This window comes from Aquarana catesbeiana, linkage group LG02 (assembly GCF_042186555.1).
Source record: "Aquarana catesbeiana isolate 2022-GZ linkage group LG02, ASM4218655v1, whole genome shotgun sequence".
Classification (NCBI taxonomy): domain Eukaryota; kingdom Metazoa; phylum Chordata; class Amphibia; order Anura; family Ranidae; genus Aquarana; species Aquarana catesbeiana.
In genome coordinates, this window is record NC_133325.1 from 98549910 (window position 1) to 98562424 (window position 12515).

The 12515-nt window shown below is 44.5% G+C and overlaps 1 protein-coding gene across 1 annotated transcript in view; it reads right to left on the bottom strand.

The window, feature by feature from the left end:
• COG6 (component of oligomeric golgi complex 6) overlaps positions 1–11943 on the bottom strand; it is a 206333-nt gene extending 194390 nt beyond the window's left edge. The window contains exons 1-2 of the mRNA XM_073613271.1: positions 11726–11943; positions 4664–4807 (exon numbers count right to left, since the gene is read on the bottom strand). Coding sequence (XP_073469372.1) covers positions 4664–4807; positions 11726–11845 — 264 coding nt within the window. The 5' untranslated portion in view covers positions 11846–11943. The remainder of the gene's footprint in view (positions 1–4663; positions 4808–11725) is intronic.
• Positions 11944–12515: the final 572 nt, after the last annotated feature.

Sequence of the window (12515 nt, forward strand, 5' to 3'; positions counted from 1 at the left end):
TGCTAAGTCATGTTTTGCTTGGGGATCAAATACTTATTTTACTCACTGAACTGCAACTCAATTTATAACATTTGTATCATCTGGATTTTTGGTTGATATTCTGTCTCTATCATTTAAAATACACCTATGATAAAAGTTATAGACCCTTCACTTCTTTGTACGTTGGCAAACTTACAAAATCTGCAGGAGATCAATTAATTATTTTCCCCACTGTAGGTACAATGAATAGCTCCTAAACATGCACCATTTAGGAGACATTCACAATTCCTGCAGCTGGTGACATCACAGCCGCATGCGCACTGCACTCTGAATTGAGGGCACACTGAATGTGCCGTCAATCCAGAGCACTGTGCTGTGGCCAGGACTCCCGTTCCCATGTGCGGGATTAATGTCATCACGGCTCGGCCATTCAAACGTCCAAAGCATGTGAAACCAGAACAAAGACCCGGTGAAAATGGAAGCCCTAGTCAGCGGTGACAGCGTGTCACTGGAGGGATTGCTTTTACACGTAAGTATGTCGTAATGTTCTAGTATGCAGGGGGGGGCAGTTTTTTAATTACTGCTTTAGCATTCAGTTGTGGAATGAATGTACTTTCCCAGATGAAAACCACATGCACTGCTAGAAATTTGTTCATTTGAGAAACACTTTCTATCCTGCTCTCTCAAATTTTCTTGTCAACCCAGTAACATTTAGAAAATCAAAAGGGACAGTCTTAAAATGAAAATTTTCAAATTCTACTAGTGTATGGCCAGCTTAAACCGATTTATCCTAGTCTCTAAACCAGGGGTCCTCAAACTATGGCCCGCGGGCCGAATCCGGCCCTCCAGCGTTTTTTATCCGGCCCGCGGACTGCCCCTTTAACATCGCAGCACTCCCCCTGCCCTCTGCTACTTTTATCACACAGGACAGGAAACATGACAGGTCTGGACAAAGGACCTTTTGTGTTAAGAAGCAGGTGATTGGTTACTAGGCATCGGGGCGGTCCCAGGAATCAATCACCTGCCTTTCACTTGCAAAGTCCCGCCCTTTGTCCGGACCTACCATGCTTCGTGTCTTGTGTGATACAGGTAACAGAGGGGAGTGCTGTGATATTATACAGTGTAATATCGATGGGGGGAGTCTGTGATATGGGGGGAGTCTGTGATATGGGGGGAGTCTGTGATATGGGGGGAGTCTGTGATGGGGGATCTGTTACATAGTAGGTTACATAGTAGGTGAGGTTGAAAAAAGACACAAGTCCAACCTATGTGTGTGATTATGTGTCAGTATTACATTGTATATCCCTGTATGTTGCGGTCATTCAGGTGATTATCTAATAGTTTCTTGAAGCTATCAATGCTCCACGCTGAGACCACCGCCTGTGGAAGGGAATTCCACATCCTTGCCGCTCTTACAGTAAAGAACCCTCTACGTAGTTTAAGGTTAAACCTCTTTTCTTCTAATTGTAATGAGTGGCCACGAGTCTTATTAAACTCTCTTCTGCGAAAAAGTTTTATCCCTATTGTGGGGTCACCAGTACAGTATTTGTAAATTGAAATCATATCCCCTCTCAAGCGTCTCTTCTCCAGAGAGAATAAGTTCAGTGCTCGCAACCTTTCCTCATAACTAATATCCTCCAGACCCTTTATTAGCTTTGTTGCCCTTCTTTGTACCCCCTCCATTTCCAGTACATCCTTCCTGAGGACAGGTGCCCAGAACTGGACAGCATACTCCAGGTGCGGCTGGACCAGAGTCTTGTAGAGCGGGAGAATTATCATTTTAGCTCTTGCGTTGATCCCCCTTTTAATGCATGCCAATATTCTGTTTGCTTCATTAGCAGCAGCTTGGCATTGCATGCCATTGCTGAGCCTATCATCTACTAGGACCCCCAGGTCCTTTTCCATCCTAGATTCCCCCAGAGGTTCTTCCCCCAGTGTATAGATTGCATTCATATTTTTGCCACCCAAATGCATTATTTTACATTTTTCTACATTGAACCTCATTTGCCATGTAGTCGCCCACCCCATTAATTTGTTCAGGTCTTTTTGCAAGGTTTCCACATCCTGCCGGGAAGTTATTGCCCTGCTTAGCTTAGTATCGTCTGCAAATACAGAGATTGAACTGTTTATCTCACCCTCCAGGTCGTTTATAAACAAATTAAATAGGATTGGTCCCAGCACAGAACCCTGGGGAACCCCACTACCCACCCCTGACCATTCCGAGTACTCCCCATTTATCACCACCCTCTGAACTCGCCCTTGTAGCCAGTTTTCAATCCATGTACTCACCCTGTGGTCCATGCCAACGGACCTTATTTTGTACAGTAAACGTTTATGGGGAACTGTGTCAAATGCTTTTGCAAAATCCAGATACACCACGTCTACGGGCCTTCCTTTATCTAGATGGCAACTCACCTCCTCATAGAAGGTTAATAGATTGGTTTGGCAAGAACGATTCTTCATGAATCCATGCTGATTACTGCTAATGATATCGTTCTTATTACTAAAATCTTGTATATAGTCCCTTATCATGCCCTCCAAGAGTTTACATACTATTGATGTTAGGCTAACTGGTCTGTAATTCCCAGGGATGTATCTTGGGCCCTTTTTAAATATTGGTGCTACATTGGCTTTTCTCCAATCAGCTGGTACCATTCCAGTCAGTAGGCTGTCTGTAAAAATTAGGAACAACGGTCTGGCAATCACTTGACTGAGTTCCCTAAGTACCCTCGGATGCAAGCCATCTGGTCCCGGTGATTTATTAATGTTAAGTTTCTCAAGTCTAATTTTAATTCTGTCCTCTGTTAACCATGGAGGTGCTTCCTGTGTTGTGTCATGAGGATAAACACTGCAGTTTTGGTTACTGAAGCCCCCCGATTCACTCGTGAAGACTGAGGAGAAGAATAAATTCAATACCTTCCCCATCTCCCCATCCTTTGTAACCAGATGTCCTTCCTCATTCTTTATGGGGCCAATATGGTCTGTCCTCCCTTTTTTACTGTTTACATACTTAAAGAATTTCTTGGGATTTTTTTTTGCTCTCTTCCGCTATGTGTCTTTCATGTTCTATCTTAGCCGTCCTAATTGCAAACCCATCTCTCCTCTGTATTCTTTGTTCCTAATATTTTATCCCAATTTATGCCTTTTAGCAAGGTTTGTAGTTTAGGGAAGTTGGCTCTTTTGATGGGGGGAGTCTGTGATGGGGGGATCTGTGATATGTGGGGGGATCTGTGATATGGGGGGGGGGGGTCTGTGATATGGGGGGGGAGGATCTGTGATATGGGGGGGGGGATCTGTGATATGGGGGGGGGGATCTGTGATATGGGGGGGGGAGTCTGTGATACGGGGGGAGTCTGTGATACGGGGGGAGTCTGTGATACGGGGGGAGTCTGTGATACGGGGGGAGTCTGTGATACGGGGGGAGTCTGTGATACGGGGGGAGTCTGTGATACGGGGGGAGTCTGTGATACGGGGGGAGTCTGTGATACGGGGGAGTCTGTGATACGGGGGGAGTCTGTGATACGGGGGGAGTCTGTGATACGGGGGGAGTCTGTGATACGGGGGGAGTCTGTGATACGGGGGGAGTCTGTGATACGGGGGGAGTCTGTGATACGGGGGGAGTCTGTGATACGGGGGGAGTCTGTGATACGGGGGGAGTCTGTGATACGGGGGGAGTCTGTGATACGGGGGGATCTGTGATGGCAGAGTCTGTTATGGGGGATCTGTGATATGGGGGGATCTGTGATGGGGGGAGTCTGTTATGGGGGGATCTGTGATGGCGGAGTCTGTTATGGGGGGGATCTGTGATGGCGGAGTCTGTTATGGGGGGGATCTGTGATGGCGGAGTCTGTTATGGGGGGGGATCTGTGATATGGGGGGATCTGTGATGGGGGAGATCTGTGATGGCGGAGTCTGTTATGGGGGGATCTGTGATGGGGGAGTCTGTTATGGGGGAGTCTGTTATGGGGGAGTCTGTTATGGGGGAGTCTGTTATGGGGGGATCTGTGATATGGGGGGACTGTGATATGGGGGGATCTGTGATGGCGGAGTCTGTTATGGGGAAAGTCTGTGATGGGGCGTCTGTTATGGGGGAAGTATGTGATATGGGGGAGTCTGTTATGTGGAGCTTTGTGATGGAGAGGAGTTTGTGTTGGGGGGCTTTGTGTTGGGGGGATTTGTCATGGGGGGGCTTTGTTATGGGGTGAGTCTGTGATGGGGAGGGGGGGGTCTGTGATTGGGAGTGGTTCTGTAATGAGGGGAGTGTGTGAAATACTGATAAGTTCATATTGATTACAATTGTTCTTTATTTTAAATATTGTACTGTTTTTTCCTGTTTTTTTTTTTTTTTTTGCACTACAAATAAGATGTGTGCATAGGAATCGGTTCATATTTTTTTAAACTATAGTGCGGCCCCCCCAACAGTCTGAGGGACCGTGAACTGGCCCCGTGTCTAAAAAGTTTGAGGACCCCTGCTCTAAACTAAACTAACATATTCTGCATCACACTTATCTGAACTTGTGGGAGGAGATGCTTCACTGAATACTTACAGTGCTGCTCCAAAAGACATACTGATCCCCAGACATGAGCACAAACTTTCCATTTCAAAAATGACTTTGTACTGCTGCTGAAATAGAATAGCAATTTATTTTATAAAAAAAAAAAAAAAAAAAAAAAAAAGCCATACCTCTTTAACCTTTTTAAATATAGCTACAAATTCTTCATTTATGGATAAGCTCCGTCGCTCAATATCTCCTCTCAGGTTTCTCCGACTCCTCAAACTGTTCTCAGTGAAAAATATAGAGAGGGATTTAAGAGCTTCCAACATTTCCTATTAAAAGAAGATTACAATTAATACAGAAAACATTACATTTGATTAACATTTCTCTTTAGAGAGAGACAAATCGCTTCCACACAGAGTGCAAGGGTTCTTCTCAATGGCATTCTGGACAAGCTTTTCTACTCTATGGTTATGTCTGATTTTCAAAGATAGCAAATTGTACGACTTTGTACACCTGTTTCCATGTGCCTGGATTGTATTTCACAGATTTAAACTTTAAATTCAGCTGGGCATTAAAAGTAGCTGCTAAAGGAGCCCACAGATTAGGCAATTTTCTTTCCTTCCACCTGGAAGAAAAGAAAATTGATCAATTCCTTGCTTTGGAACTATTGTGTTCTTCTGGTGGGGAGCCTTCCATTGTCCAGTGACAGTATGTAAAAATGTTTAAAAAAAAAAAAAAAATATTTCTTCATTTTCCAAAAAATTGTGACACAAATTACAACTTCAAAAAAAAAAAAAAAAAAAAAAAAACTTGCCATGCCTGTTACTAAATACCTTTGACTGTCTACTTTCCAAAAGGGGGTCATTTGAGGGATATTTGTACTATCCTGGTACCTTTGAGCCTCAAAAATTGAGAACGATTATATCCAGTATATCAGGTTTGAAAGATTTTCAGAGATATATACACCAGTGATAGCAAACCTTTTTGAGCCTGAGTGCCCAAACTGCACCACAAAACCAACTATTTGTTTTCAAAATGCCAACTCTGCAATTAAACCTGAATACTGAGGTTTTACTTTGACTATGCTGTGTGTTTGACAGTGGAACGTATGTGTATGGTGCCTGGGCTCTTGAGTGTGTTTTTTAGGGTAACAATATTGTCTATCCTTTTTATATGGTGTTTGGAGGATTGTCATAATACATAGCTGTAATCAGATCACTGCTCCTCCTCATCACACAGCCCAATGATTTCTGATGTGTCCCATGAGCGGTCGCGAATAGCTGCAAGAGCTGTTAGGCCTCCATTGTTTTCAAGTGGATCTCCACTCACAGCTATATACACTGCAAACAGCCCCATTCACTATTGTCAATGGGGCCTTTGTTCTAGTACATCACAGGGTAGTTTATATTCAAGCCTACTTGGGATATGCTGCCACCTTCAGGTGAATGGACACTGGCCAAAAAAAGGCAGAAATTCTCCATCCATGGATAAATTCTCCCAGCTCAGTCTTTGTTTAGTAGCAAGTAAAGCTGCTTTCACACTGGGGCGGGCATTAAAAGTAGAACGCTGCAAGTTTTAGCGGCGCTTCACCGTCATTTTAGCGGCGCTATTCGGCCGCTAGTGGAGCACATTTAACCCCCGCTAGGAGACGAATAAAGGGTTTAATGCGTCCGTGCAGCGCCACCGAAGCGATTTGCAGGAGCTTCGGCAGTGGTGGCCATTCATTTCAATGGGCAGGAGCGGTGTATACACCGCCCCAAAGATGCCGCTTGTAGGACTTTTAATGTCCTGCCAGCGCATCTCCCCATTGTGAAAGCACTCGGGCTTTCACACTGAAACTGCAAGGGAGGTGTTTTTCAGGCGCTTTGCCAGCGCAATTTTTAGCCCAAAAGCATCTGAAAAATGCCCCAGTGTGAAAGGGGTCTAATGAAGAACAGACAAGGAGGGGGGGACCCCGGTGTCCTGTGATGTACTCTAAGAAACCAGGTAAACCAAAAATCTAACCAAAATCTTTTAATCATACATCACAGGACAAAGGATACATTATTATTTGTGACCACTTGGGATGTCCCAGAGCACTGAACATGAGGGGTGAGCAACACAGCAAACAGGCCAACATGACCAAAACAGAATAGGGGAACCCCACTATAAAGCTGGCTGCAAGACTTTTCGCCTAAAACTGGCATCCCCAGCTCAGCAGCGTGAACATCTACCCAGTGAACTTAGTAATTGCGTGAAGAGAAGACCAGGTAGCACCCTTAAACAGAAGCTTGATGCTAAATAACCCAAGATGGCACTCACCAGTCCATGCTACAGGGCCAGTAGGTCCAATCTTCACCCCTTATGGTGGGTACGCCTTACAGGGCCTATAGGGACTCAAATTTTCACTGCCCTGGACCTGTAAAGCACCCTACCAGCGAGGTCATCTGATACCCTGGAGAATGTTGCCCACAAGTTTCAGCACAGACCACCAACATTACAGAGCTCTGGCAAGCAGGGGCTAGGTAAATTCCCTCTCAGCCTTCTGGCCATAGGCAACCGATTCAGATAAAAATCTTCTCTACCCTAACTGGAGTGTTCAGAAAAGGCTGAAAGATAGGAGACCAAGCCCATGATGGAAGATCTTCAGAGACACATCCATCACCTCAGGACACTAGCCAAAAACTCAGTTGGGCTGAGAGAGTTTACGCCTTTTTTTGGCCAGTGCCCATTCACCTGAAAGTGGCAGCATTACCCAAGTAGTCATGAATAGGAGGTACCATGTGTCCTGTGATGTACGATTACTCCTTCTTGCCTGCCTGCCCCAGCATCCCTTTAAATAGACTGCCCAAGGGGTGGCAAGGATTGGTGATCATGTGAACACTGTTACAGATACTGGTCCCACCAGCTACCAACCTATAGCGCAGATAGAAAGCTGTCTGATAGCTTAGCCTTTGTGCTGAGAGCGTGATGTGAGTGCACTCCCAACACAAACAGCCACCTAGCTATGCATATGCACAGCATGTGAGCGTTAAAACCCATCCTATTTATATCTGAAAATCCAAAAAACACTTTCAGCAATGTCTTAAAGTGTACAGAGCATCCAGAAAGTAGTCACAGTGCTTCACTTTTTCCACATTTTGTTATGTTACAGCTTAATTCCATAATGGATTAAATTTGCAAATTTATTAGAAATATTAAAAAAAAAAAAAAATCACATGTACATAAGTATTCACAGCCTTTGCCATGACACTTAAAATTGAGCTCAGGTGCATCCTGTTTCCACTGATCTTCCTTGAGATGTTTCTACAACTTGATTGGAGTCCACCTGTGGTAAATGCAGCTGACTGGACATGATTTGGAAAGACACATACCTATAAGGTCCCACGGTTATCAGTGCATATCAGAACACACACCAAGCCATGAAGAAGTCCAAGGAATTGTCTGTAGATTCTGTCAGAATTGTATTGAGGCACAGATAAATTTGTGCAGCATTGAAGGTCCCAATGAGCACAATGACTTCCATCATCCATAAATGGAAGAAGTTTGGAACCACCAGGAGTCACACTTCCTAGAGTGGGCTGCCTGGCCAAACTGAGCGATCGGGGGAGAAGGGCTTAGTCAGGAAGGTGACCAAAAACCCGATGGTCATTCTGACAGAGCTCCACCATTTCTCTGTGGAGAGAGGAGAACCTTCCAGAAGAACAACCATCTCTGCAGCACTCCACCAATCAGGCCTGTATGGTAGAGTGGCCAGACAGAAGCCACTCCTTAGTAAAAGGCACATGACAGGATTTTGCCAAAAAGCACCCGAAGGACACTCAGACCATGAGAAATAAAATGCTCTGGTCTGATGAAACAAAGATTGAACTCTTTGTCCTGAATGGCTAACATGTCTGGAGGAAACCAGGTACAGTTCATTATCAGGCCAATACCATCCCTACAGTAAAGGATGGTAGTGCAGCATCATGCTGTGGGGATGTTTTTCGGCAGCATGAACTGGGAGACTAGTCAGGATCGATGGAAAGATGAATGCAGCAATGTACAGAGACATCCTTGATGAAAACCTGCTCCAGAGTGCTCTGGACCTCAGACTGGGGGTGAAGGTTCATCTTCCAACAGGACAACAACCCTAAGAACACAGCCAAGATAACAAAGGAGTGGATACGGAACAACTCTGTGAATGTCCTCAAATAGCCCAGGCTTGAACCCGATTAATTATCTCCGAAGAGATCTGAAAATGGCTGTGTTTTTTATTTTTAATAAATTTGCACAGATTTCAAATAAACTTCTTTCACGTTGTCATTATGGGGTATTATTTGTAGAATTTTGAGGAAAATAATGAATTTAAATCCATTTTGCAATAAGACTATAACATAACAAAATGTGGAAAAAGTGAAGCGCAGTGAATACTTTACGGATGCACTGTATATAAAGGCAAAGGGATTTTTCCTTTTTTGAGTGGAAGTGGTAAAACCCCTGTGAGACTTTAGATGACCCCACCAATTAGAAGTGTCCACATCACCCCGGCAGCAACACGGCTACCTGAACAAAGACCCTCTCTTCAGCAATGAAGACAAATGATGAATGCAGATTTAGGCAAGTAAAAGGGGCTTTTATCTTATGTATTTTTTTTTCCTTTTTATCTCATTGAATAAAGTAAAGCAGGGAGTAAAGTGTTAGCAGGCTACAATTCTGCATTTTTTTTTTGTTATTTTTAACCATAAATTAAGTCTGAGACCATCCAGATTTTTACCAGCAATTTTTAGCCCTAATAAAGGGGGCGCCCAGATGCGATGGCTCGTCCTTTTTACATTTTATATCAAACTTTTCAATAATATTTGGGCTAGTTCTCCTGTACCTATCTCGTCTCCCACTATATTTATCACCATGGTCAACAAGACAGAAAGCAATAAGAAACCCATCATTTTTCAGATGCCAAACATAGAGGAACAGAGGGGAGATCTTTCAATAGAGATACTTCCAGGTAAAACTGTCTAAGAGGGTCATTCCTCTCATTCCCTGCTGTGTCTCCGAGACAGGAAGTGAAGAAAATCTGCCCAACAGGATGCAACAAAAAACTTAACTGGGTTTTAAAGAAGAACTCCAGGCAAAAATTTGGGGTTGTGCTTGCACTGCACGGGTTAACTACTTACAGGTATTTCTGTCTAGGGAATTTCAGAGCAGAGATATACTTATCTAATCCGTCGATCCTCCAAGTGCAAGACCAGTCCCTGCTACTCCTGCACCCCCGGATGCTAGCAGTCTTGTGAATGAACAGTTCCTGATGCTATCACGCCCGTAGACTGGCTCTGGACGTGAGGACGGCAGTAATAGTTCACCACTGGACATAAGGGAATGCGGTTTTTCGGAGGATGAGGTAAGTATAGCCTTTCGGTGTGCCCTTAGACAAAAATGATGAGCACAGCTACACTGCATGGGAGAAAAAAAAATCATGGAGTTCTGCTTTAACCCTTTTTCACTTCCTCCACAAGCTAACAATAATAAATAAATCTCAATTTGATCAAATGCTTTGGAGGGTAGAGGAGAGTTCTAGGATATAATAGACCCCAGATCTCCCATTAAAGAGGTCTTGTCATGGCCCATGCTATCACAAAGGATGTTGTTCATCACTAGGAATGCGCTTGGGAGTGTTCAGGATCCCACCAGGAAGCTGAAACTGCACACGGCTAATCACAGGCAGTGAGACATTTCCTGGTCTGTGCAGTTGCGGACCCTGGGAAATGTCTCACCGCCTGTGATTAGCGCTGCGCAGTGTCTGCTTCCTGGCGGAATCAGGCATGTAGGATCCCGAAAACGCCAGAGCCCATTCCTATTCATCACTTATGATAGCAATAAAGTTCAATCGTAAAAAAATAAAAAAAAAATAATAATGTGTAAAAAAAAAACATCTTTTATATTTTACACAAAAATTGGGTATTATATTGTGTTTGTGTTCCTAAAATTCATTAACTGCTTGCCGCCTGCCCACCGTCAAATGACGGTGGAGCGACTCTCCTTCTGGGATGCCGTCAAATGACAGGGTGCCAGAGCGGCCGCGCCGTGTTGCTAGGACACGGCGCGACGCCGATCTGTGTAAAGAGCCGCGTCCGTGGCTCTTTAACCATGTGATTGGCTGTGTCCAATCACAGCCGGTCACATGTAAACAAGGAAGTGCCGGTAATCAGTTCTCCTCGCCTCACACTGACAGAGTGTGAGGAGAAGAGAGCCGATCAGCAGCATCTCCACGAAGGGGGACATCTAGGGATGTAATCAGGGCACTGATCATCAGTGCCCTGATTACAATAAAGAAATATAGTGTCAAAAATCAGTGCCCACCAATGCCAGCATACAGTGCCCACCACTGCCCACAAGTGCCACCAATCAGTGCCCATTAGCGATGCCAGTCAGTGCTGGCTATCAGTGCTGCCCATCACTGCTGTCAATCGATACCCATCAGTGCCACCCAACAATGCCCATCAGTACCGCCTATCAGTGAACACCAGTGCCGCCTATCAGTGAACACCAGTGCCACTTATCAATGCTCATCAGTGCAACCTATCAGTGCGGCATATTAGTGCCTCCTCATCAATGCCCACCAGTTCAGCCTATCAGTGCCCATCAGTGAGGGTGAAAAATTACTTACAAAATTTACTGACAGAAAAAAAGTAAAAAAACATTTTTTTTCTAAATTTTTGGTCTTTTTTTTGTAAAAAATAAAAAACCCAGCAGTGATTAAATACCACCAAAAGAAAGCTCTATTTGTGTGAAGAAAATGATAAAAAATTTGTTTGGGTAGAGTGTAGAATGACCGCGCAATCGTCAAAGTGCGACAGCGCTGAAAACTGGCTTGGGCAGTAAGTGCCTGGTAGGCAAGTGGTTAAAGGATATTTTTTCCTGAAAGTCTGAGTTTTAAAAATAGCAAATGTGCAAATATCATGTGATGCAAAACATTGCAACAACCACCATTATATTCTCCAGGGCCTCTGCTGAAAAATATATATGTTTTGGGGTCATTTTCTAGCAAAAAAAATGCAGATATTTACATGTATGAGTGAAATGTCAGATTTGGCCTGGGGGTAAAGTGGTTCATAAGACCTTAATATTTAGATGTAGTTTCCAGTCAGCACCATTGAATTAAAGTCTCTGATCTCCCATGTCTCTGTAGAACTAGAAGTTGCAGCAAGCCTCAGCAGCTCTGAGTCTGGAAATGTACAAACAGTACCCCCTCCCCCCTCTCTATGGCCTGCTCTGTCCTGGGCCCTCACCTTGTCATTATCCAGCCGGGTCTCCAGGATCTTGTTGAGTTTCCTGGACAGCGGGTTGGAGCTCTGGGACGTGGAGGTAGAAAGTGCGGCATTGCCCCCATTCACTTCTACCTCTGCCATCTCCCTTCACTGCTAGCAACTCTCACTTCCTGCAGTCTGTCCGTGGAACGCAGACACATCACCCGGTGACACGCACGGCTCACTTCCGGGATACCAACCAATCAGATACACCGACACGTCACCCGTGTCAAACAAGGTGAGTGTGCGCATGCGCACATTGCGAGCTATTGCAAATACAGTATACATAAGTTCAACGTTGCACCGTTCCTTACTGCATATAGAAAATAAAGATGATGTGTCTGAAGGTTTTAGGGGTACGTTTTCAGGTCAATGAAGCCAGATTGAAGAAAGATGGATTCAATTAATTGCTATAGGTTTCTGAGCTTTGAGCTTTGGATCTGCTTGGACATGCTTGCCTGCTCTGTATGGGTTTATCAAATCTTGATCCTTAAGCCTCAGTTCACACACACTAGATGCAGTGCGGATTCCACAACGTATCAAAATCGCAACCCGTTCATACGAACCGATTGCAGGAGTGTATGAAAGGTTACCGACACCCTGAATGCAGTTTGCAAAATGCAGAGTGATTCGCATAATTGTGTCGCGTGGTTGTGTACATCCATGCGATCCAATTCCGGTGCGGACAAAAAAAAAAGGGCCCTGTGCAAGTTTGGTGTGAATGTGGTGCGATTTCAACCATACAAATCTATGGCTCAAATCGCACTCTAGA